The 26,649-nt window shown below is 40.6% G+C and overlaps 1 protein-coding gene across 2 annotated transcripts in view; it reads left to right on the forward strand.

The window, feature by feature from the left end:
* Window positions 1–24,057, forward strand: part of LOC110528191 — a 96,372-nt gene extending 72,315 nt beyond the window's left edge. For both annotated transcript variants that reach the window (XM_036983734.1, XM_036983733.1), the window contains 24 exons: window positions 588–670; window positions 4,824–4,872; window positions 6,503–6,592; window positions 6,902–6,997; window positions 7,206–7,277; window positions 7,359–7,445; window positions 7,673–7,819; window positions 7,944–8,113; window positions 8,228–8,366; window positions 9,050–9,144; window positions 9,277–9,418; window positions 9,585–9,761; window positions 10,016–10,098; window positions 10,457–10,505; window positions 10,656–10,745; window positions 11,057–11,152; window positions 11,686–11,757; window positions 11,851–11,937; window positions 17,758–17,904; window positions 17,983–18,119; window positions 18,378–18,509; window positions 21,854–21,956; window positions 22,214–22,263; window positions 22,587–24,057. In XM_036983734.1, coding sequence (XP_036839629.1) covers window positions 588–670; window positions 4,824–4,872; window positions 6,503–6,592; window positions 6,902–6,997; window positions 7,206–7,277; window positions 7,359–7,445; window positions 7,673–7,819; window positions 7,944–8,113; window positions 8,228–8,366; window positions 9,050–9,144; window positions 9,277–9,418; window positions 9,585–9,761; window positions 10,016–10,098; window positions 10,457–10,505; window positions 10,656–10,745; window positions 11,057–11,152; window positions 11,686–11,757; window positions 11,851–11,937; window positions 17,758–17,904; window positions 17,983–18,119; window positions 18,378–18,509; window positions 21,854–21,956; window positions 22,214–22,263; window positions 22,587–22,614 — 2,421 coding nt within the window. In that variant the 3' untranslated portion in view covers window positions 22,615–24,057. The remainder of the gene's footprint in view (window positions 1–587; window positions 671–4,823; window positions 4,873–6,502; window positions 6,593–6,901; window positions 6,998–7,205; window positions 7,278–7,358; window positions 7,446–7,672; window positions 7,820–7,943; window positions 8,114–8,227; window positions 8,367–9,049; window positions 9,145–9,276; window positions 9,419–9,584; window positions 9,762–10,015; window positions 10,099–10,456; window positions 10,506–10,655; window positions 10,746–11,056; window positions 11,153–11,685; window positions 11,758–11,850; window positions 11,938–17,757; window positions 17,905–17,982; window positions 18,120–18,377; window positions 18,510–21,853; window positions 21,957–22,213; window positions 22,264–22,586) is intronic.
* The last annotated feature ends 2,592 nt before the right edge of the window (window positions 24,058–26,649 follow it).

Here is a 26,649-nt window from a genome sequence, read left to right on the forward strand (position 1 = left end):
CTCTGTCGGCTGTTGAACTGTGTGCCCATTTAGATGAGCGGTAAAAGGGATTGTGCTGTACTGAAGAAAGTAAAAGCAATGCGTGTTAGGACAGACTTTTGATCTTTTTTACAATTACTGTATTTGGAGGGCTTCTCTCATGTAAGAATATATCTGAGACATCTAGAAGTGTGTGCCTTTGCTACCTTTAAATAAAAAATACAAAAAATTAAATAAATTTTACCCCCTTTTCTCCCCAATTTCGTGGTATCCAATTGTTAGTAATTACTATCTGTGCACCTGGCGACCTTGGTTAGCGCGCACTGCGCCCGGCCCGCCACAGGAGTTGCTGGTGCGCGATGAGACAAGGATATCCCTACCGGCCAAACCCTCCCTAACCCGAACGACGCTAGGCCAATTGTGTGTCGCCCCACCGACCTCCTGGTCGCGGCCGGCTGCGACAGAGCCTGGGCGCGATGCAGTGCCCTAGACCACTGTGCCACCCGGGAGGACCTTTGCTAGCTTTCTGCCTTAATAACATGTAATAGTATTATTTATGTGTAGTTTTGTTGTTATTGATCTTCCCTGACATATGTATGTTTCCCCAGACGGTGCTGAACCCCCAGGCTGGTCAGGAGGTCCAGGTAGAGCTGTATGATAAAGACATGGATGCAGATGACTTCCTGGGAAGGTGTGTTGTGACTGGCCCAACTATACACCAGTAACCTGCTATTGATAGTTAAGGAATACATCCCAAAGGGCACCCTATTACCTGTATAGTGCACAACGTTTGACCAGAGTTGTATTTTGTATTCATTAAGAATCCCCCCTCTTCCTGGGGTCCAGCAAAATTAAGGCAGTTATACATTTTAAAAACTTTACAATACATTCATAACAGATTTTACAACATATTAAGTGTGCGCCCTCAGGCCTCTACTCTACTACAACTTATCTATAACACAAAATCCATGTGTACATGTGTGTATAGTGCGTATGTTATTGTGTGTTTTTATGCATGTGTCTGTTTGTGTTTCTTCACAGTCCCCACAGTTAGGTATATTTGTATCTGTTTTTTAAATCTAATTTTACTGCTGGTATGAGTTACTTGATGTGGAATATAATTCCATGTAGTCATGGCTCTATGTAGTACTGTGCGCCACCCATAGTCTGTTCTGGACTTGGGGACTGTGAAGAGACCTCTGGTGGAATGTCTTGTGAGGTATGCATGGGTGTCCAAGCTGTGTGCCAGTAGTTCAGAGAAAGCTCGGTGCATTCAACCACCCCTCAGAGCCTGGTTCCTCTCTAGGTGTCTTCCTAGGTTCCTGCCTTTCTAAGGAGTTTTTCCTAGCCACTGTACTTCTACATCTGCATTGCTTGCTGTTTGAGGTTTTAGGCTGGGTTTCTGTATAGCACTTTGTGACATGATGTAAAAAGGGCTTTATAAATACATTTGATTGATTTATGTCAATACCTCTCACAAATACAAGTAGTGATGTAGTCAATCTCTCCTCCACTTTGAGCTAGGAGAGATTTACATAAATGTTAGCTCTCTGTGTTCATCCAAGGGCCAGCCATGCTGCCCTGTTCTGAGCCAATTGCAATTTTCCTAAGTCCCTCTTTATGGCACCTGACCACATGACTGAACAGTAGTCCAGGTGCGACAAAACTAGAGCCCGTAGGACCTGCCTTTTTGATAGGGCTGTTAAGAATTCAGACAGACTTCTCCCCATCTTAGCTACTGTGGAATCAATATGTTTTGTTTTTACCATGACAGTTCTGGGGTTACTCCAAGCAGTTTAGTCATCGCAACTTGCTCAATTTCCACCTTATGCATTACAAATTTAATTGAGGTTTAGTGAATTACTGTTGAGTCATCTGCAGACATGGGCAAACTGGCTTTACTCAAAGCCAGTGGCGTTGAAAAAAGTAAGGCGCATAGACAGCTGCCCTGGGGAATTCCTGATTCTACCTGGATTATGTTGGAAAGACTTCCATTAAAGAACACCCTCTGTGTTCTGTTAGACAGGTAACTCTGTATCCACAATATAGCAGGGTGTGTAAAGCCATAACACATACGTTTTTCCAGCAGCAGACTATGATCTATAGTCTCCTGAGTGGCACAGCGGTCTAAGGCACTGCATCTCAGTGCAAGAGGCATCACTATAGTACCTGGTTCGAATCCAGGCTTTATCAGGCCGTGATTGGGAGTCCTATAGGGCGGCGCACAATTGGCCCAGCGTCATCGGGGTTTGGCCAGAGTAGGCCATCATTGTAAATAAGAATTTGTTCTTAACTGACTTGCCAAGTTAAATTATAGGTTAAATAAAAAATGTATATAAAAATAAAAATCTATAATGTCAAAAGCCGCACTGAAGTCTAACAGAACAGCCCCCACAATATTTTTGTCATCAATTTCTCTCAGTCAATCATCAGTCATTTGTGTAAGTGCTGTGCTTATTGAATGTCCTTCCCTATAAGCGTGCTGAAAGTTTGTGGTCAATTTGTTTACTGTAAAATAGCATTGTATCTGGTCAAACACCATTTTTTCCAAATGTTTACTAAGGGTTGGTAACAGGCTGATTGGTCGGCTGTTTACCCCAGTTAAGGGGGCTTTACTATTCTTATGTAGGGGAATAACTTTTGCTTCCCTCCAGGCCTGAGGGCACACACTTTCCAGTAGGCTTAAATTGAAGATATGGCAAATAGGAGTGGCAACGTCATCCTCTATTATCCTCAGTAATTTTCCATCCAAGTTGTCAGACCCCAGTGGCTTGTCATTGTTGATAGACAATAATACTTTTTTCACCTCTTCCACACTTACTGTATGGAATTCAAAATTACAATGCTTGTCTTTCATAATTTGGTCAGATATACCTGGATGTGCTGTGTCAGCCTTTGTTGCTGGCATGTCATACCTAAGTTTGCTTATCTTGCCAATGAAAAAGTAATTAAAGTAGTTGGCAATATCAGTGGGTTTTGTGATGAATGAGCCATCTGATTCAATGAATGATGGAGTAGAGTTTACATTTTTGCCCAAAATATCATTTAAGGTGCTCCAAAGCTTTTTACTATCATTGTTTATGTAATCTTTGTTTCATAGTGTAGTTTCTTCTTTTTATTCAGTTTAGTCACATGATTTCTCAATTTGCAGTATTCTCAATTTGCAGTTTGGTTGTACAGCCAGACCTATTTGCCATCTATTTTGCCTCATCCCTCTCAACCATACCATTTTTTAAATTCCTCATCAGTCCAGAGGAATTTAACAGTTATGTTCTTAATGGGTGCGTGCTTATTAGTAACTGGAATAAGCAATTTCATAAATGTTTCAAATGCAGTGTCTGGTTGCTCATCATTACACACCACGGACCAACAAATATTCTTCACATCAACAACATAGGAATCACTACAAAACTTATTGTATGACCTCCTATACACAATATTAGGCCCAGCCTTTGGAACTTTGGTTTTCCTAGATATGGCTACTATATTGTGATCACTACATTTGGATGCTGCTTTAAAGCAAATTTCTGCAGCATTAGTAAAGATATGATCAAAACATGTTGATGATTTCATTCATGTACTGTTCGTAACTACCCTGGTAGGTTGGTTGATAACCCGAACCAGGTTGCAAGCAATAGTTACAGTTTTAAGCTTTCTCTTGAGTGGGCAGCCTGATGAAAGCCAGTCAATATTTAAATCACCCAGAAAATATACCTCTCTATTGATATCACATACATTATCAAGCATTTCACACTTGTTATCCAGATACTGACTGTTAGCACTCCTACCAGAATGAGCTTTAGGTGAGGTAGGTGAACCTGTAGCCATATTACTTCAACACTATTTAACATGAGATCCTCTCTAAGCTTTACATGAATGTGGTTCTGAATATAAACAGCCACACCTCCATCTTTGGCATTTCTATCTTTTCTGTAGATGTTATAACCATGTATTGCTACCACTGTATCATAAAAGGTATTATCTAAATGAGTTTCAGAGATTGTCAATATGAATGTCATTTGTTACTAGCAAATTATTGATTTCATGAACCTTGTTTCTTAAGCTACATGTGTTAACGTGGGCTACTTTTAGCACTTTTCTGGGATGCTTAGCAGAGGTAGACATGCTTGGGTTATTTGTATTAGTGCAGGGTGAGCTGCACACAGAGGTCTTCCTACTAGCACAGCCTCAGTGCTAACAGTACAGTATTACTCTAGTTCATAGGCATATGATTACTGCATACAATAGCTGTAGGATCAACAGAGGCATTCAGGGCAGTAAGAGGACATAAATTAGGTTACTTACATTGTATCTTCCAACGCCCATGGGATAATATACATTTGCTGAAGCATTATGACAACTCAGCGACACAATGGTAGAGATTAAATGAGCTGGGCTTGGGTCATTGATAAGTCACTGTCTCAACACAGCCTTATAATGCTGTGAAAGGATCCAGTGCTTCAAATTATTTGGGTGTATCCTATCCTCCTTGTAATGCAAGCTTTGTTTCCAGAAGGTATCAACATTGTCAGTAAATGAGTTATATGGGCCCTGGTCAAAAGTAGTGCACTAAATAGGGAATAAGGTGATGTTTGGGACGCACACAAAATAAGACTTACATTTTCATGCACTTTGGTCTCATGGTGGTTGAAATGTTTGAAATATAAGACATGGTTCTACTTTTCTACTTTCACATATCAAAGATATATATCTATAAAATGTTCACAAGAATGCAATTCCTTTTTGAAATGTTGCCAAAGCATCTGTTTTGTGTGTGTGTGTGTGTGTGTGTGTGTGTGTGTGTGTGTGTGTGTGTGTGTGTGTGTGTGTGTGTGTTTTTGTAGGTTTATGATGAGGCTGAGTGATGTCATCAGTTCCCAGTACACAGACCAGGTGAGTCAGTGTATTGAGATATTTACTTCTCTTTCTAGCCTGACTTCCATGGGGCACTCCCATACCTTAAGGGAACATTTTGACATTCGCCATATGGTTAGTGAGACCGACCACATTGCAAATGTACGGTCCCTTACTAGACGTCCGAAAACGTTTGTAAAATTTGCGTCGGGCTGGGAATTTGCGTCGGGCCGGGATCTTCCGGGAAGTCATCAAACGAACTCTCTCGGACATTCGGTTTCCGTTTTATAAAATAATCAAATTTTGGTCATTTTTCCGCTGTCCCGGTAAATCCCACAAGAGGGCGAATGCAATCATATTGCAAATGTACAAAACATCACGAATCACGAAGTGGCCTTATCTCCTAAACGGAAAATATTTTGAAGCCGAAACTTGGTGAGCATAGGTTTGGCATAATGGGCAGTTGGCCCCGAACAAGATGGTGTCTGTATGTGATTACGCAACCCCCATGAACTGTAAATCAGTCATTTCTCCCATAAAATTCCAAAGAAAAACTAAATAACACACACACGCAGCTTGGAAGGAAGGACGTATTGGGGTGCGTAGAGACAGACAGTGCCTGCAATAGTTACCTTTGTTCAAGCTATATATTCTGTATATTCTACAGTTCTTACACATGATTAATTGACAAAAAATTGAAAGATTTTCGAAAAACGATCCAGAAAGCACTTTTTTAAGGGGGTGATAATTTTTGGAAAAAAAGTTCACATTTTCAACTTGACTTCCTATGAAATCATATTGCAAATGGACAAAACATATGCCTTATGCACAAGTAAAAACAAACAAAAAAAATGATGCTAATAAAATACGACTAAAGTATGTTGATACAGTTCTTATAAGTGTGTAATTGACACAAAAATCGAAAGAATTTCGAAAAACGGTCCTGAAAACACTTTTTTTAAGGGTGTGAAGTTTTCACAATTTTTGCTATTTTTGACTTTTGACTTCCTATGAAATCATATTGCAAATGAACAAAACATATTCCTTATGCACAAGTAAAAACATATATATATATGACTAAAGTATTTTGATACAGTTCTTATAAGTGTGTAAGTGACAAAAAAAATCGAAAGCATTTCGAAAAACAGGCCAGAAAGCACTTTTTTAATGGGGTGATAAGTTTTTGATTTTTTTTCTCACTTTTTCAAAATTTTACTTTTGGATGTTGACTTGTGTTACATTTGCAAAATGAAAAACCACAGTGGAGAGCACTCGCCACCTGTTGGATTTTTAAAGTGTTACACCTGGCCATATGGCATTTGCAATCAACTTTGAACGAAACGACGCCAAATTGAGTGGTATTGGACACCGTGTACATGGTTTGTCCAGTGCCAATGACTTCCCATTCATTTTTGTCCATTTCAGGGGGGTGTTCCCTTACTTTTATTACTTGCAGGCCTAATGTCAGGTCAAACTCCCTTTTATTACTTGCAGGCCTAATGTCAGGTCAAACTCCCTTTTATTACTTGCAGGCCTAATATCAGGTCAAGGCCATCATGTTGCTTCAATATAGCTTTTGATTGAGAGGCTAAGCTTAGCTTTATTTCCCCCCTTTATTTTATTGTGCTACATGTGTAAACAGGCTATTGGGTATATTTATGTGTTCCAGTGGTACACTCTGAATGATGTGAAGTCAGGTCGTCTTCACCTGGTACTGGAGTGGGTACCAACAGTATCACAACCAGACAGACTGAATAAGGTTAGTTCCACTCCTCCTTTTTTCAGTTTCTTCGTCTCTCATTTCTCAATCTCATTTTCTTTCACTATGCGTTTAGTTCAACAATTTCTCTCCTCCCTCCCTATCATACAATGACGTATTCCTAGAACTCTTTATGCAAAAGACTCATTTTCCGTGTTAGTCATTTATCCAGAGTGACTTTGAACCAGAGACCTTTCGGTTACTGGCCCAATGATCTTAACCGCTAGGCTACCTGACGCCCATAACAGAGCACAACATTATTATTGCAAGATGTTGTTTCAAATTAACTATTTTCTCCCCATGTTCCAGGTGCTGCAGCTGCAGTCTCTCCAGTCCTACCAGAACAAGGCTGTTCCCTCTGCTGCTCTGCTTTTCGTATACATGGACAGAGCCCACTCACTGCCTGTGAGTCACCTCTGACCTTTCACCACTTCACCTCACACACTGCCACTTTGAACATTTGAACTCTGGCTATGCATTGTTGTCTAGTTTTGCAGCTGTGATATGGGTTATGCACAGATGTATGCACAGATGTTGATGGTTTATTTTGTCTAGTTGCTCACAATCAGTATGATTTTGACTGTTGTATCGTGTGGTCTCTGTGTGCTCCTAGTTGAAGAAGAGTGGGAAGGAGCCAAAGGCTGGAGCTGAGCTTGTTCTGGGAGAGACAACATATAGAACCAAGGTGAGGCAGTATCCTTAGAGCTGAAATGCATGACTTGTTATTGGATCTGCCGTGAAAGTCAACTTCTCTGTCTCTCTGAAGGTATGTGATCGTACCAACTCCCCCCAATGGGAAGAGGCTTTCTACTTCCTGGTTCGAGACCCCAGAGAGGAGATTTTCATAGTGAAGGTGAGAGTTCAGTCTGCTTCAGGATGGAGTCACTAAACATCCACACAAATCTCCCAACAGGGATATAAACCAATTTGTACACAAAATTTGAGAGAAGTAAGCTTTTTGTGCGTATGGACATTTTCGGGGCTCTTTTATTTCAGCTCTTGAAACATGGAACCAACACTTTACATGTTGCCTTTATGTTTATGTTCAGTGTAATTCCCTCTTTATTTATCTTTCTCTAGCTCTCCAGTGCTTGGGATCAGGCGATGGGTTCTCTGGTGGTACCAGTCAGAGAGCTGCTGTCAGAACCAGATCTGGTCCTGGATCAGTGGCTGAGTCTGGATGGAGCCTCACCTGACAGTCAGATTCTACTGAGGGCTGAGCTTAAGGTGAGACACATTCACAAACATGTACCAACAATCAACGTTTTGGAGTGTGGGACAAAATGTGCACAGCCTATACAAAGCGCCGCATTATGTACTTTAACTGCACTCTCCATGTTTTTGTTCACAGATCCTGAACTCGAAGATGACTGAGGGTGTTGGGGTACCACAAGGCTCTGTCTCAGGTCCAGAAATTATTATGAGTGGGAGTTACAGTGAGGAGAAGGAACAAATTACCATTGAGCAGCCAGTTACTGCAACAATTGGGGAGAAGCAACACAGTGAGGTGCCCTCTGAGGAGTGAGTTTTTGGCCCTTCCCAATATTAAAATAGTTCAATTGCAGTTATACATTTATTGCAAATTGTATGCAAATGATAAAACCCTTAAGTATATGTCTCTCTGTGTGTTTTCAGATCTGTTGCAGTCTCCAGCCAACCCTCTATCTCTGAAACTGAGGAAGCAGAGGTGGTCTTTGAGGTCCCCAAAGAAGACCCCAGCCCTCCTGAGACACTCCCACCACACACCACCCCTGACCCCAGCTTTGATACTGAGGTGGGAAACAGTGTATGGGTGTCTCTGTATGCGTAATCCCTCGTGGGCAGATTCTGCATGTAGACTGAAAAATCAGTTTAGCCATAATGGTATATGTGAGATAACGAGCAGCAGTAGTTCCAGTCTTTGGGTTTTTGTCACTGGTTATTTGGACATATCAGGATTTGGCGAAGACAGTGCTTAAACAGCTTTACTTCGTGTGCTTCATGCGTTTGCCCACATGGAATTGGAAGGGGGGTGGGGGGTGCCTTGGCTGACAGTTTCCTTTTGTAAGGGTGTGGACTTAGAAAACTGCCAGATCACTCCATTTCTAACACATATAGACCCAGTAGTTAATCACGCTGATTACCAAATTATGCAAGATTTTATTTCTGTTTTAACAGTTAGCCTAGCGGCAGGTAACCTAGCAGTTAAGAGCGTTGGGTCAGTAACCGATAGGTCGCTGGTTCGAACCCCTGAAATGACTAGGTGAAATATTTGTTGATGTGCCCTTAAGCAAGGCACTTAACCCTAATTGCTCTTGTAAGTCGCTCTGGATAAGAGCATCTGCTAAATAACAACAACAAAAAACAATAATTTATGTATTCATAAGACATGTTATAATTGGTTTTGATAGGAATTGCATGGCAGGGGAAAAGGATTGACTGCAGGTGTAAGCATTGGAATGTGTTTTTGACCAACAGATAGAGGAGCCAGAAGAAACTGAGGAACCTATCACCCAACTGTCAGTCACAGCAGACACTGAGGAGCTCCAACCCTGGCAGGGACCAACGGCAGGGTGAGCTCCATTCAACAACAGATCCACAGAGCTTTGCATGTACACTGACTTTGCATTGATAATCTTCAGTGTGGGAAGCAGCTATCAACATGCTGTGTGTGTGTGTGTGTGTGTTCCTTTATGAATATTCAGATCTGTTACAGAGGACATTGCCAGAGCTACAGTGTCTAGCCTTCCTTCTGTGTCTGTACCTGAGGAAGCTGAGGTCATGCCTGATGTCATCCCTGAAACACGCCCTCCTCACACTACCCCTCACCCAAGTTTTGGCACTGAGGTGGGTGCTTTACTGAAGGGACTATAAAAATGATTTATACTACCAAGAACAAAAGTTCAAATTGAAAAATAAATATCTCAAGACCTTATATTGTTTGTATTTTGAGAATGCTAGGATGCCTTCAAAAAGGTTATAGTGTTCCACTGCAGTTCTGTTTGTCCTGTAGGGGGTGCTGAGAATCCATGTACTGGAGGCCCAGGATCTGGTTGCCATGGATAAGCTAATGGGGGGCCTGAAGAAGGGCAAGAGTGACCCCTATGTCAAGATCAACATCGGAGTGGTCAAGTTTAAGAGTCGTGTGATCAAGGAGAACCTCAACCCCACCTGGAACGAGATGTTTGAGGTATGGAGGGACTTGTAGTTTATTCAATTAATCTCTGTCGGCTGTTGAACTGTGTGCCCATTTAGATGAGCGGTAAAAGGGATTGTGCTGTACTGAAGAAAGTAAAAGCAATGCGTGTTAGGACAGACTTTTGATCTTTTTTACAATTACTGTATTAGGAGGGCTTCTCTCATGTAAAAATATATCTGAGACATCTAGAAGTGTGTGTAGTTTTGTTGTTATTGATCTTCCCTTACATATGTGTGTTTCCCCAGACGGTGCTGAACCCCCAGGCTGGTCAGGAGGTCCAGGTAGAGCTGTATGATAAAGACATGGATGCAGATGACTTCCTGGGAAGGTGTGTTGTGACTGGCCCAACTATACACCATTTAATCAGTAACCTGCTATTGATAGTTTAGGACTATGTCCCCAAGGGCACCTTATTCCCTATATAATGCACAACTTTTGACCAGAATCCTATGGTCCCTAGTCAAAATTGGTGCACTAAATATGGAATAGGGTGCTATTTGGGATGCACACAATAAAAGAGTTACAGTTTCATGCACTTTGGTGTCATGGTGGATGAAATGGTTGAAATGTAGGACATCGTTCTACTTTTCTACTTTCACATATCAAATATATAAATGGTCAAAAGAATACAATACCTTTTTGGAGAGTTGCCAAAGCATCTGCTTTGTGTGTGTGTGTGTGTGCAGGTTTATGATGAGGCTGAGTGATGTCATCAGTTCCCAGTACACAGACCAGGTGAGTCAGTGTATTGAGATATTTACTTCTCTTTCTAGCCTGACTTCCATGTGAGGTCATTACTGTTGTCACAGCTTTGCTTTATTTTCCATCTTTATTTTATTGTGCCTCATTTGTTAACAGCCTATTGGGTATATTTCTGTGTTCCAGTGGTACACTCTGAATGATGTGAAGTCGGGTCGCCTTCACCTGGTACTGGAGTGGGTACCAACAGTATCACAACCAGACAGACTGGATCAGGTCAGTTCTTCCTGTTTCAGTTTCTTCTGTCTCCCCGTCTCTCGCTTTCCCTGTTATCTTTTCTTTCACTGAGTTTGATTTAACCCTCTCTTGCCTCCCCCTATTACTCTCTCTCATACAATCATCCTATGACATATTCATACTGTTTACATAAGGAAGTCTTCCTGCATCCAGAATGCAGTTGACTCATATTACATAACTTATATGAGGCTTTTGTACTTATTAGGGACCCCCACCCCACTTAACAATTAAATAGCACAGCATTAGGTTGAAAGATGTGTCATTTTAACTCCTGGCTCCCCATGCTCCAGGTGCTGCAGCTACAGTCTCTCCAGTCCTACCAGAACAAGGCTGTTCCCTCTGCTGCTCTGCTCTTCGTCTACATGGACAGAGCCCACTCACTGCCTGTGAGTCACCTTTCACCTCTGATGTTGTCATGATCTTTATAGCCTACTGTTGTCTGATGTTTGTGATGCGATGATTCAAGTAGTTGTTTCCTTTGGTAGTTGTAAGTCTGTGCACACTTGTTCTCTTGTGTTGTGTAGTTTATTTCATTGGTGAGATATGACCTCAGTGTTATTGATGCAATATGCAGAAATCGCTCTGGCAAATCCTGGTTGCTAAAATTCAAAGAATTAGACTAATTTCAGTTTGTGACTAAACAAGCAATGTATAGTGTAGAGAATCAATGAACCATCTAAATGGCTGTGAAATATATTTTCAGTTGTCTGAATCTGGTGACTGAAACTTATGTTCGGGAAGTATAGAAATAGTGCATAGAACAGATCTACTGCTTCTTAGACTTGCTTTCAATGACAATGACAACCATATAACTCACATCTCTAAAAAGTTACATATTGCGGCTTTAATTGTCTTATGATCAAGATTTGATGGTATCATATTATGTCACTGAGTTACCCATAGTGACATGTGTTTGTAGATGAAGAAGAGTGGGAAGGAGCCAAAGGCTGGAGCTGAGCTTGTTCTGGTGGAGACCACCTACAGAACAAAGGTGAGGTTCTCATCTTACAAGATCATGCTTGTAATTTGTCTTAGATTGACCAAATAACATCTCTTTTTCCCTATCTCCTCGATCTCTCTGAAGGTGTGTGATCGCACCAACTCCCCCCAGTGGGATGAGGCTTTCTACTTTCTGGTTCGTGATCCCAAAGAAGAGATGCTCATAGTGAAGGTGAGAGGTTGTTTATTTGTGATTGCAAGCACTTTGCCTCCTGTTTTATTACTGATTTAACACACAATACGATTTCTTTATTGTCCACCCATGTGGAAGTGTTGTTCAAGTCAGCACATCAGTGTTAATTTTGTCAACAATAACTATGACGAAAAACAACCTATTTTTCCTGACTAAAACTAAACTCAGCAAAAAAAGAAACGTCCTCTCACTGTCAACTGTGTTTATTTTCAGGAAACTTAACATGTGTAAATATTTGTATGAACATAACAAGATTCAACAACTGAGACAAACTGAACAAGTTCCACAGAAATGTGACTAACAGAAATGGAATAGGGGGGGGGGGGTCAAAATAAAAAGTAACAGACAGTATCTGGTGTGGCCACCAGCTGCATTAAGTACTGCAGTGCATCTCCTCCTCATGGACTACACCAGATTTGCCAGTTCTTTCTGTGAGATGTTACCCCACTCTTCCACCAAGGCACCTGCAAGTTTCTGGACATTTTGGGGGGAAATGGCCCTAGCCCTCACCCTTCGATCCAACAGGTCCCAGACGTGCTGAATGGGATTGAGATCCGGGCTCTTCGCTGGCCATGGTAGAACACTGATATTCCTGTCTTGCAGGAACTCTCAGAACGAGCAGTATGGCTGGTGGCTTGTCATGATGGAGGGTCATGTCAGGATGAGCCTGCAGGAAGGGTACCACATGAGGGAGGAGGATGTCTTCTCTGTAACGCACAGCATTGAGATTGCCTGCAATGACAACAAGCTCAGTCCGATGATGCTGTGACACACTGCCCCAGACGATGACGGACCCTCCACCTCCAAATCGATCCCGCTCCAGAGTACAGGCCTCGGTGTAACGCTCATTCCTTCGATGATAAACGCGAATCCGACCATCACCCCTGGTGAGACAAAACCACGACTTGTCAGTGAAGAGCACTTTTTGCCAGTCCTGTCTGGTCCAGCGACGGTGGGTTTGTGCCCATAGGCGACGTTGTTGCCGTTGATGTCTAGTGAGGACCTGCCTTACAACAGGCCTACAAGCCTTCAGTCCAGCCTCTCTCAGCCTATAGTGGACAGTGTGAGGACTGATGGAGGGATTGTGCATTCCTGGTGTAACCCGGGCAGTTGTTGCCATCCTGTACCTGTCCCGCAGGTGTGATGTTCGGATGTACCGATCCTGTGCAGGTGTTGTTACACGTGGTCTGCCACTGCGAGGACGATCAGCTGTCCGTCCTGTCTCCCTGTAGCGCTGTCTTAGGCGTCTCATAGTACGTACATTGCAATTCATTGCCCTGGCCACATCTGCAGTCCTCATGCGTCCTTGCAGCATGCCTAAGGCACGTTCACACAGATGAGCAGGGACCCTGGGCATATTTATTTTTGTGTTTTTCAGAGTCAGTAGAAAGGCCTCTTTAGTGTGCTAAGTTTTCATAACTGTGACCTTAATTGCCTACCGTCTGTAAGCTGTTAGTGTCTTAACAACCGTTCCACAGGTGCATGTTCATTAATTGTTTATGGTTCATTGAACAAGCATGGGAAACAGTGTTTAAACCCTTTACAATGAAGATCTGTTAAATCATTTGGATTTTTACGAATTATCTTTGAAAGACTGAAAAAGGGCCGTTTAATTTTTTTGCTGAGTTTGACGATAACAAGCCGAGATGCCCTGGAAAACTATTACAAATTACTCTTAATTTTTGTTGACGATCAAAATTACACGTGAGACTGACATTTTATTTGACATGACATTCGGACCGCAACACGAGAGAGAGTAAGAGAGAGAGTAAACATTACATTCTCTGGCAACAGCTCAGGTGGACAATCCTGCTGTCAGCATGACAATTGCATGCTCCCTCAAAACTTGAGATCTGTGGCATTGTGTTGTGTGACAAAACTGCACATTTTAGAGGGGACTTTTATTGTCCCCAGCACAAGGTGCACCTGTGTAATGATCGTGCTGTTGAATCAGCTTCTTGATATGCCACATCTGTCTGGTGGATGGATTATCTTGGCAAAGGATAAATGCTCACTAACAGTGATGTACACACATTTGAGAGAAATAAGGTTTTTGTGTGAATGGAAAACTGTTGGGATCTTTTATTTCAGCTCATGAAATATAGGACCAACACTTTCCATGTTTTATTCCGTATAGTTGGTTAGTTACAAGTCAAGTTTCCTTTCATTGGCATAATTGACATCTTTCAGTTGCGCGGTCCTATGGGAAAAATAATATTAGGAGTCAGATTTGTGTCTCATTCGACCACATAGTATTTTGCCATAGCTCAGAGTCTGTCATGTGCCTTTTTCTCAGGAGTGGTTTCCTTCTGGCCACACTCCCATAAAGCTCAGATTGGTGAAATGCTGTTGAGACTTGTCCTTCTGGCAGGTTCTCCCATCTCAGCCATGGAATTCTGTAGTTTCAGAGTGGTCATTGGGTTCTTGGTCACCTCCCTTGCCCAGTTGCTCAGTTTGGTCAAACGGACAGCTCTAGTCATAGGCAGAGTCTGGGTAGTTCCATATTTTTTCCATTACCCAATGATGGATGCAACTGGAGTGTGGTGTCAGGAAAATAACCTCACACTCAACGTCAACAAAACTAAGGAGATGATTGTGGACTTCAGGAAACAGCAGAGGGAACACCCCCCTATCCACATCGATTGAATAGTAGTGGAGAGGGTAGTAAGTTTTAAGTTCCTCGGCGTACACATCACAGACAAACTGAATTGGTCCACCCACACAGACAGCATCGTGAAGAAGGCGCAGCAGCGCCTCTTCAACCTCAGGAGGCTGAAGAAATTCGGCTTGTCACCAAAAGCACTCACAAACTTCTACAGATGCACAATCGAGAGCATCCTGTCGGGCTGTATCACCGCCTGGTACGGCAACTGCTCCGCCCACAACCGTAAGGCTCTCCAGAGGGTAGTGAGGTCTGCACAACGCATCACCGGGGGCAAACTACCTGCCCTCCAGGACACCTACACCACCCGATGTCACAGGAAGGCCATAAAGATCATCAAGGACAACAACCACCCGAGCCACTGCCTGTTCATCCCGCTATCATCCAGAAGGCGAGGTCAGTACAGGTGCATCAAAGCTGGGACCGAGAGACTGAAAAACAGCTTCTATCTCAAGGCCATCAGACTGTTAAACAGCCACCACTAACATTGAGTGGCTGCTGCCAACACACTGACTCAACTCCAGCCACTTTAATAATGGGAATTGATGGGAAATGTAAAATATATCACTAGCCACTTTAAACAATGCTACCTAATATGTTTACATACCCTACATTATTCATCTCATATGTATATACTGTACTCTATATCATCTACTGCATCTTTATGTAATACATGTATCACTAGCCACTTTAACTATGCCACTTTGTTTACATACTCATCTCATATGTACAGTGCCTTGCGAAAGTATTCGGCCCCCTTGAACTTTGCGACCTTTTGCCACATTTCAGGCTTCAAACATAAAGATATAAAACTGTATTTTTTTGTGAAGAAACAACAACAAGTGGGACACAATCATGAAGTGGAACGACATTTATTGGATATTTCAAACTTTTTTAACAAATCAAAAACTGAAAAATTGGGCGTGCAAAATTATTCAGCCCCCTTAAATATAAAACTGTATTTTTTTGTGAAGAAACAACAACAAGTGGGACACAATCATGAAGTGGAACGACATTTATTGGATATTTCAAACTTTTTTAACAAATCAAAAACTGAAAAATTGGGCGTGCAAAATTATTCAGCCCCCTTAAGTTAATACTTTGTAGCGCCACCTTTTGCTGCGATTACAGCTGTAAGTCGCTTGGGGTATGTCTCTATCAGTTTTGCACATCGAGAGACTGACATTTTTTCCCATTCCTCCTTGCAAAACAGCTCGAGCTCAGTGAGGTTGGATAGAGAGCATTTGTGAACAGCAGTTTTCAGTTCTTTCCACAGATTCTCGATTGGATTCAGGTCTGGACTTTGACTTGGCCATTCTAACACCTGGATATGTTTATTTTTGAACCATTCCATTGTAGATTTTGCTTTATGTTTTGGATCATTGTCTTGTTGGAAGACAAATCTCTGTCCCAGTCTCAGGTCTTTTGCAGACTCCATCAGGTTTTCTTCCAGAATGGTCCTGTATTTGGCTCCTTCCATCTTCCCATCAATTTTAACCATCTTCCCTGTCCCTGCTGAAGAAAAGCAGGCCCAAACCATGATGCTGCCACCACCATGTTTGACAGTGGGGATGGTGTGTTCAGCTGTGTTGCTTTTACGCCAAACATAACGTTTTGCATTGTTGCCAAAAAGTTCAATTTTGGTTTCATCTGACCAGAGCACCTTCTTCCACATGTTTGGTGTGTCTCCCAGGTGGCTTGTGGCAAACTTTAAACAACACTTTTTATGGATATCTTTAAGAAATGGCTTTCTTCTTGCCACTCTTCCATAAAGGCCAGATTTGTGCAATATACGACTGATTGTTGTCCTATGGACAGAGTCTCCCACCTCAGCTGTAGATCTCTGCAGTTCATCCAGAGTGATCATGGGCCTCTTGGCTGCATCTCTGATCAGTCTTCTCCTTGTATGAGCTGAAAGTTTAGATGGACGGCCAGGTCTTGGTAGATTTGCAGTGGTCTGATACTCCTTCCATTTCAATATTATCGCTTGCACAGTGCTCCTTGGGATGTTTAAAGCTTGGGAAATCTTTTTGTATCCAAATCCGGCTTTAAACTTCTTCACAACAGTATCTCGAACCTGCCTGGTGTGTTCCTTGTTCTTCATGATGCTCTCTGCGCTTTTAACGGACCTCTGAGACTATCACAGTGCAGGTGCATTTATACGGAGACTTGATTACACACAGGTGGATTGTATTTATCATCATTAGTCATTTAGGTCAACATTGGATCATTCAGAGATCCTCACTGAACTTCTGGAGAGAGTTTGCTGCACTGAAAGTAAAGGGGCTGAATAATTTTGCACGCCCAATTTTTCAGTTTTTGATCTGTTAAAAAAGTTTGAAATATCCAATAAATGTCGTTCCACTTCATGATTGTGTCCCACTTGTTGTTGATTCTTCACAAAAAAATAAAGATATAAAACTGTATGTTTGAAGCCTGAAATGTGGCAAAAGGTCGCAAAGTTCAAGGGGGCCGAATACTTTCGCAAGGCACTGTATATACTGCACTCAATACCATCTACTGTATCTTGCCTATGCCGCTCTGTACCATCACTCATTCATATATCTTTATGTACATATTCTTTATCCCCTTACACTTGTGTCTATAAGGTAATAGTTTTTGAATTGTTAGCTAGATTACTTGTTGGTTATTACTGCATTGTCGGAACTAGAAGCACAAGCATTTCGCTACACTCGCATTAACATCTGCTAACCATGTGTATGTGACAAATAAAATTTGATTTGATTTGAACTGAGCTCAATTTGGAGTGTCATTGCAAAGGCGTGTGAATACTTATGTATTTCATTTTCAATAAATTTGCTAACATTTCTTAAAACATGGGGATAGTAGGCCTAGTTGTACAAGGCTATCTGAATGTGCACATGATGGAAGTTAGTGGTAGGCTAAATATTCATTATGTAATAGGAAAAAAATGCACTGACTATTGTGACTAAAATAGCTGTGTCTAAAACGAGACAAACATTTTCCAGTTTTAGTTGACTGATAACTGAAACTAACAAAGGATGAAATGACTACAATGTGAGCATATCATATCTGCCAAAATTAACACTGCAGCATATTACAGATTGAGAAACTAAAGTATGTCTATTGTCAATGACACATCTCTCTACATGCAGCTCTCTAGTGCTTGGGATCAGGCGATGGGCTCTCTGGTGGTACCAGTCAGAGAGCTGCTGTCACAACCAGATCTGGTCCTGGATCAGTGGCTGAGTTTGGATGGAGCCTCACCTGACAGTCAGATTCTACTGAGGGCTGAACTCAAGGTTACACACAGACACACACTTCTATATCCTCAATTGTTTTTGTTGAAATGACTACTTACGAAATGTATCTTTCAACAGATTCTGGAATCTAAAATGGTGGACCTGATAGGTCATGGAATTCTTCCATGTGCTGCAGGAAACTGTGGGCAGGTGAAGCTGTCTCTCTCCTATGCCTCAAAGAAGAAGAAACTGACCATCACAGTCCACGCCTGCAGGTTTGCATCATTCATATCTCCACCATGTCATATAGCAAGAGCCCAGAGTTGGTTAGGTGATATGATGGTCAGCAAAAACTACTGCCCCTTACATATAGCATAGCTTTAAACTCATTACTAAAGATGGGGTCCCTTCCTGTAATGATATCCCTATCATACATTTTCAAAAATATCCTCGTACTGTACCTCTTTCTCTTACCTTACCAATTGACAATACTTTTTAAGGCCATGGATCACATGTTATGTGTTTGTGTATAGGGATCTGGAGTCGCCCAGTAAAGACGGTCTAGACACCTACGTCTCCCTCATGCTGCTGCCCGACAAAAACAAGGCCACCAAGAGGAAGACAAGCATCAAGAAGAGAGACCTCAACCCAGAATATAACGAAAGGTGTGTGATGTTATCAGCATTGGCGTGTGTGTGTCAGGGTTTCCGTTAGGAAAATGCGGCGCTCGACAAGCGACGGAAGATTTTCATTTATTGGACTTTTGAGAAATTGACCGGTCATCGATATGCATTGCGTGCATATCCCAGGGTGTCCACTCTCTCAGCCAGCACCATAAATAAACAAGGGCCAAGTGAACCACATTTACATGTCCTTAAAATCAGCCTATAACAAATTGCCAAAATACAATTCCTTGTGTTTCGATGTGTAGCATATACAATCTATATTGCCTTATTCGTTTTTACTTTCCTAAAACAATAATTGTCCACCTCACAGTTCAGCTGTATGATATAGAGATAAATATGCCGGTGGCATGCTACGACACCGACATGCTTTTCTTTATCCTTGCCAGATAGGCTTCTGCTATACAGATATAGGTGTACAGAAAGACACTAATTCGTAAATGTTCTATAAAGATAAACATTATGTTGTTAGATTATAGGAGTAACACTGGTAGACCTAAAACATTCATCACCTCAAGATCAACTGTCGAAGTCAGTTGGAGCGCCAGTACACACTGCCTTAATATCATAGGTCTGCAGTATAACAGGCTAATAGCCACACCAAATCTTAACAAACGTTTCTAAACTTTATTAGGGTAAAATAAATAGTAAGTCAAGCAATTGTTTACAGGGAAAATACGAGCAGGATATTATATTGCGGCAAACATTACAGTTGGAACTTAATTTGGTCAAAGAAAATGGCTCAACAGAATGAAGCAAAACACTTGCGAACTGGTTTAAACCTTCTAAAAAATGTTGAACTGTTTATATTACAGCAATTACCAAGAAAGGCTAGTGCCTAATGATATCTATTTTACAACAGGCCTATTAATAACCGTCTTAAACTAAATATAGAGCACACAATTAAAAAGACAGATCAAACTTAATTTAGCCAATGAAAATGTCTCAACAGAATGAAACAAAACATGTTTTGTATATTTAAAGAACTGGTTTAGATAGTAAATAGGCCTACAATAATAAAAATGTAATTAAAAAAGTTTTAAAAATTGCATCCTACCTGCATAGTGAATTGCACAGTAGCCTGCATTTGGACACACCAACGTTATTCTCATTTTTATCCACTACAACATGAAAACTTGTCCATACGGAGGACGTTCCCCTTGTAGGCTTTTCACTATAGGCATACTCTCTAACTTTTGTTTTATTTCAATGAAAAAGGCCTCCATCTTCGCAATCAACAGTAACCCAAGGCTTCTCTGTCCCATCAGCAGCGCGCATGTAAGGCAACATGCAAGGAGTGAGAGAATAGTGCTGAGAACAGTGCCTTCAGAAAGTATTGTGTTACAGCCTGAGTTGAAAATTGATCCAATTGAGATATGAAAAATACCCCATAATGTCAGTAGAATTTTTGAAATTAATTGAAAATTAAAAGCTGAAATGTCTTGAGGCTATAAGTACTCAACCCCTTTGTTATGTCAAGCCTAAATAAGTTCAGGAGTAAAAATGTGCTTAACAAGTCATATAATAAATTGCGTGGACTCACTCTGTGCAATAAGTGTTTAACATGATTTTTTAATGACTACCTCATCTCTGTACCCCACACATATAATTATCTGTAAGGTCCCTCTGTTGAGCAGTTATTTTCAAACACAGATTCAACCACAAAGACAAGGGAGGTTTTCCAAATACCTCGCAAAGAAGGGCACCTATTGGTAGATTATAAAAAAAACATTGAATATCCCTTTGAGCATTGTGAAGTTATTGATAACACTTTGGATGGTGTATCAATACACTCAGTCACTACAAGGATACCTGCATCCTTTCTAACTAAGTTGCCGGAGAGGATGGAAACCGCTCAGGGATTTCACAATAAGGTCAATGGTGACTTTAAAATAGTTACAATGGCTGTGATTGGAAAAAACTGAGAATGGATAAACATTGTAGTTACTCCACAATACTAACCTAATTGACAGTGAAAAGAAGGAAGCCTGTACAGAATACAAATATTCAAAAACATGCATCCTGTTTGCAATAAGATACTAAAGTAACCTGCAAAGAAATTAAGTTTATGTCCTGAATAAAAAGTGGTATGTTTGGGGCAAACACAAAACATCACTGAGTACCACTTTTCATATTTTCAAGCATGGCTGGATCATGTTATGGGTGTTTATTTTTTTATTTAACTATGAAAGTCAGTTAAGAACAATTTATTATTTTCAATGAAGGAACAGTGGGTTAACTGCCTGGTCAGGTGCAGAACGACGGATTTGTACCTTGTCAGCTCGGGGATTTAACCACTAGGCTACCCTGCCGCCCCGCTTGCCATTGGCAAGGACTAGGGATTTTTTGAATGATAAAACAAAATGGAATAGAGATAAACACAGGCAAAATCCTAGAGGAAAACCTGGTTCACTCTGCTTTCCAACAGACACTGGGAGACAAATTCACCTTTCAGCAGGACAATAACCTAAAACAAGGCCAAATATACCCTGGAGTTGCTTACCAAGATGACATTGAATGTTCCTGAGGGGTCTAGTTACAGTTTTGACTTAAATCTTCTTGAAACTCTATGGCAAGACTTGAAAATGGCTGTCTAGCAATGATCAATAACCAACTTGACAGAGCTTGAAGAATTTTTAAAATAATAATGTGCAAAGCATAACTCTGTGTGTCTCGAACTGCTTTGCTTTATCTTGGCCAGGTCGCAATTGTAAATGAGAACTTGTTCTCAACTTGCCTACCTGGTTAAATAAAGGTGAAATAAATTTAAAAATTACCCTGTAATCGCTGCCAATGGTGATTCTAACATGTATTGACTCAGGAGGTTGAATATTTATCTAATCAAGATATAGTGTTTTATTTTTCATCAATTCTAACGTTTGTAAAAAATGTTTCATCCACTTTTTTGTTTTTTGTGTAGATCGTTGACAAAAAAAATGACGAATCCATTTTAATCTAACTTTGTAACACAACAGAATGCAGCCCGCTACAATTTTATTAATCGGCATTTCATTTATTTTATCTGCCAAAAGCCGTCAATTACCAGCTAACAGAAACCCTGGTGTGTGTGTTAGTTATGATCCTCGTGGGTACTCGAAGTCCCCACAAGGATATTAACCAAGGAAGATTCTCTCTCGTGGGATTTCTCAGGTCCCCACGAGGACAAAGGCTATTTTAAGATTAGGGGTCATGTTTAGGTTAAACAGGATTTTGAATGCAAATCAATTTTAGGTCCCCACAATGATTGTGTGTGCACCAGTCAACAGAGTCATTTGAACCTGTGGCAGCAGAATGTAACAGTATTTTCCTCCTGTCTCTCTGTGTAGGTTTGAGTTTGAGCTGTCTGTGGAGGAGGCCAGGCGCAGGCATCTGAGTGTGTCAGTGAAGAACAGCAAAGCCTCCTTCAGGAGCAGCGATCTCATTGGACAGGTCAGCCAGGATTTGGATTACTGCTTCTGCTATTATGGCTATACTGTACTCATCATACTGTACTATCAGCTGGGTAACTTTGGAGTGAACATGGGAGTCTGTACTTTTTTACAAGCAATGCGCACCTTTCTCACCTGGTGTAGATGATGATTCATGCTTCTGTTCTACTCAAGCAAAATCATAACAGTATTATGTAATTACCACTTGTTTAGAATGGTGTATACTAATACATATTAACACCAAACTGTCTTTTTCAGGTGCAGATAGAGCTGGCTCAGATTGACCTGGCCTCAGGGGTCACAGAATGGTGAGTAGTAGCCATAAAACAGAAAGTGGGTGACTAGTGCCTAGATTCAATCCGGAATGGGGAAGATCTGAAATTGAAAGGCAATGTTCCCACGTTTTTGGAGACTGCAGTCACGGTAAACACTGCATATGTCGGCTCAATCAGAAAATACCTTTAAATCTCAATCACGCTATTACGCAGATCTTCCGCGCTCCGGATTTAATTTAGCCCTTATTGATTGTGAGTGTAAAGGTCGGTTGGCCGAAATTTGTACATTTGCACTGTTATTATGTTTGCATCTTCTCATTGGAGATCAACTATTTAATCCTCCTCCCCTCCCCCAGGTTTGACTTGAAACAGGAAGCTGAATAATGGATCTGTCATACCACAGGGTTAAAGTTCACCTGTACAGCCTAACTCACGCCGATGCCTTCCCCCACCTACCACTGCTGCAGCCTTCCCTGTCCTATCACCTGTTAATGTCTATCTCTAAATATCTACATATCAATATTATCACTAAAGACAGGGCTCAATAGGTCAGATCCTGGATTGAACCAGGAGAAAGTCTGTATTATATAGTTTCATCTGAAGTTTATACCTAGTATTAATAGTTAAGCTCAAAATGTGTACATACTTATGAAAAGGTTGAAGGTTATACCTGCATACTTTAAGAACTGATGAGGGTTATACCCGTTTATTAAGGTTACTTTTGAAGTTTACATTAATAACTTGTTAGGGATATTTGAAGATCATATGAAGGTTATGTACGTTAAAGGTTAATGTACTAATGAACGATAGCTACATGCATTTATCTTGCTAAAGTAATATCAGTAAGGAAGGAGTTAATATTATCAAGGTAAAGAGACTCTTGCCTGATCCAGGAAGTGAATAGGGACCAGCATGCGTTGTCAGTATACGGTATCAGATTGGTATTATCAAATAACTTGTAAGCAAAGTAACAATAATTTGAAGATATCAGCGAATTCCATTATATTATGGAATGATGTTTGCTGTGGAAAATTGTTAAGTATGTTAATACTAATAGAAGGATAATGAGGAAGTAAAATGGTAAGTATGTTAATACTAATAGAAGGATAATGAGGAAGTAAAATGGTAAGTATAGTATGAGTCCTTGCGGATTGAGAGAGAAATCAGGTCCGGGACAAGGTAGCACGTCCGGTGAACAGTACACTTTAACCCAAATCCTTTACTCAGTGTCTAGTCAGGAACCTCCCTTATTAAAAGAGCATTGATTTTACTTTGCCGTATGTTATCACAGAGACTTCTATAGTATATACTGTACCAATGGGGCGGCAGGGTAGCCTAGTGGTTAGAGCGTTGGACTAGAAAGGTTGCAAGTTCAAATCCCCAAGCTGACTAGGTACAAATCTGTCATTCTGCCCCTGAACGGGCAGTTCCTAGGCCGTCATTGAAAATAAGAATTTGTTCTTAACTGACTTGCCTAGTTAAAGGTGTATATATATATAAACAGTACTGCCATCCATGCGAAATTCAGCCAATTATCAAGGCACTCTGATATTACAGATACTGACCAGTGAGGTTCAAAAGTGTCATGGAGTGTTATTCATTTCTAACTAATACAAAAAAAGTATTTATCTGTTGCCATTTGTATTTTACTAATTCATCATATATTTTTACTTGCCCTTGTGTTGCTATGCTGCTTTGTGTTTTGATGTGTATCTTTGTTTTTTTAACACATTACAATTGTGCATATATTCATCCTTTCTAGCAGGGTTGTGCTCAATTCAGAATGAAAGGAATGCCTCAAATTCCAATAAAATTACTGAATTTTAATTGAAGTAGTAAATGGGATATATTCTTTGGTATCCTGAAGTGTGACTTTCAGATTCAATTCAATTTCAACGTATGTTTTATGACTGAATAGAATGTATTTCAATTGCACTGAATTCAATTCAAATCTGAAAAAGATTATCCTAAAATCAGTGTGCATCGTGGCAGTCAAATAAAGTTTTTGCACCCAAAAAATGATGTGGTCTTATCTATCATACATGAGTCTTTTATAACTGTTGCAGTCTTACTATCATGATAACGATCAGCGGTAACTACAGAACCAATCTGTAGCCCTGAGAAGTGAAAACCTGGACCGCAACAACCTGATGTCAACTTGCAGTATCACAAATACCTTTTCTGTAAAATTGCCTTTGTCAAGGTGTCCCCCTCCTCTCTGACCTAGTAGCTAGCTGGAAATGCAGGGTTAGTCACATGACACTAGGCAACAAAAAAAAGGCATGCCACAGTTAGGCACACCTGGCATGGCAAGCGTGGGAACCTAGCTAACTAAAATATAAACTAGCTAGCTAGCATAGCAGTGAATAAGCCACCCCCCTAATTAGCTATGTCAAACATGAGGTATGTTTGACAGCACAATACTTTATTTTTGGGGGGGGACAAACTCGATATACTTTGAAATGCTGAAAGCCAGATCGAAACAGTAGAAATGATAATGGACCTACATGCATACAGTTTGACTGTGTCCAGCTCGCTAATAATCCCCAAAATGAAAGCTAGACAGTTAAGGAGCATCGGAAATTAGTGGACAATTATTTGCAAATTTGTAAGGAAACGAAATAACACATTATGGTCCTCCAGACCTCGTTGCAGACTAAATGTGGACCCGGGGGGAAAACGTTTTTTTGACACCCCTGAGCTAGAACCATAAATGATAACTCCAGTGTGATGACTTGTTCAGGGGCCTAATTTATAAACCGTGTGTCAGTACAAAACATACCCCAAAATGTGTGAGTGCCAGTATTCACGCAAACGTTGGCATTTATTTTTTAAAATTGCTTGACTTTAGAATGTGCTTAGCTTCCTGCACACTTTAGACCATGCGATGCGCACACCTTCTAATGTCGCTCCCTTTCAGATGCTCTATTCAGTAGAATTTAACAGATGAACAGACAGTTAATATTTTGCTTTGAAGTGTTTAGGCTACCTATGCCTACTGATCTTTTTTCATTTTTGGAGTAGACATACAAGACAATGTTTCAGAATCCGCAGGCAGTGTTTAGTTTAGGGAAAAAGTAAACAAAATATTATTGAATCTGTTTACAGGTCCACAACATTTTGCATTTTTTTTTGTTCAGTAAATGTCAAATACAGCACATAAACTGAAAAAGTTTTAAACATTCTGCCAACACCTCCAAGTACTTTATATCAAGTTTGCCATTGTTTTTTACTATAGAATCTGCCTTTACCTAATTCCTATAGGCCTACTTCCAAAGTATACAGCAAATAAGGGCATTATTGTCACAGTACCATCAGGAAGTATTCACACACATCTTGACATTGTCCACATTTTGTTGTGTTACAGCCTGAATGTAAAATTTGTGTCACTGGCCTACACCTTATGTCAAAGTGGAATTATGTTTTTAGAAATGTTTACAAATGAATTTAAAATGAAAAGCTGAAATGTCTTCAGTCAAGAAATATTCAACCCCTTTGTTATGGCAAGCCTAAATAAGTTCAAGAGTAAAGATTTAGTTAACAAGTCACGTAATAAGTTGTATGGAATCACTCTGTGTGCAATAAGTGTTTAACATGATTTTGAATGACTACCTCATCTCTGTACCCCACACATACAATTTCAGTGGGGAGAATTTGATAACCTGCAAAATCGGCAGTGTTTTCTACTTACAAAGCATGTAGAGGTCTGTAATTTTTATCATAGGTACACTTCAACTGTGAGAGACGGAATCTAAAACAAAAATCCAGAAAGTCACATTGTATTGTTTTTAAGTAATTAATTTGCATTTTATTGCATGACATAAGTGCAGTGGGGAAAAACGTATATAGTCAGCCACCAATTGTGCAAGTTCTCCCACTTAAAAAGATGAGAGGCCTGTAATTTTCATCATAGGTACACTTCAACTATGACAGACAAAATGAGAAAAAAAATCCAGAAAATCACATTGTAGGATTTAATGAATTTGTTTGCAAATTATGGTGGAAAATAAGTATTTGGTCAATAACAAAAGTTTCTCAATACTTTGTTATATACCCTTTGCTGGCAATGACAGAGGTCAAACGTTTTCTGTAAGTCTTCACAAGGTTTTCACACACTGTTGCTGGTATTTTGGCCCATTCCTCCATGCAGATCTCCTTTAGAGCAGTGATGTTTTGGGGCTGTTGCTGGGCAACACGGACTTTCAACTCCCTCCAAAGATTTTCTATGGGGTTGAGATCTGGAGACTGGCTAGGCCACTCCAGGACCTTGAAATGCTTCTTACGAAGCCACTCCTTCATTGCCTGGGCGGTGTGTTTGGGATCATTGTCATGCTGAAAGACCCAGCCACGTTTCATCTTCAATGCCCTTGCTGATGGAAGGAGGTTTTCACCCAAAATCTCACGATACATGGCCCCATT

Source organism: Oncorhynchus mykiss, chromosome 7 (genome assembly GCF_013265735.2).
Source record: "Oncorhynchus mykiss isolate Arlee chromosome 7, USDA_OmykA_1.1, whole genome shotgun sequence".
Classification (NCBI taxonomy): domain Eukaryota; kingdom Metazoa; phylum Chordata; class Actinopteri; order Salmoniformes; family Salmonidae; genus Oncorhynchus; species Oncorhynchus mykiss.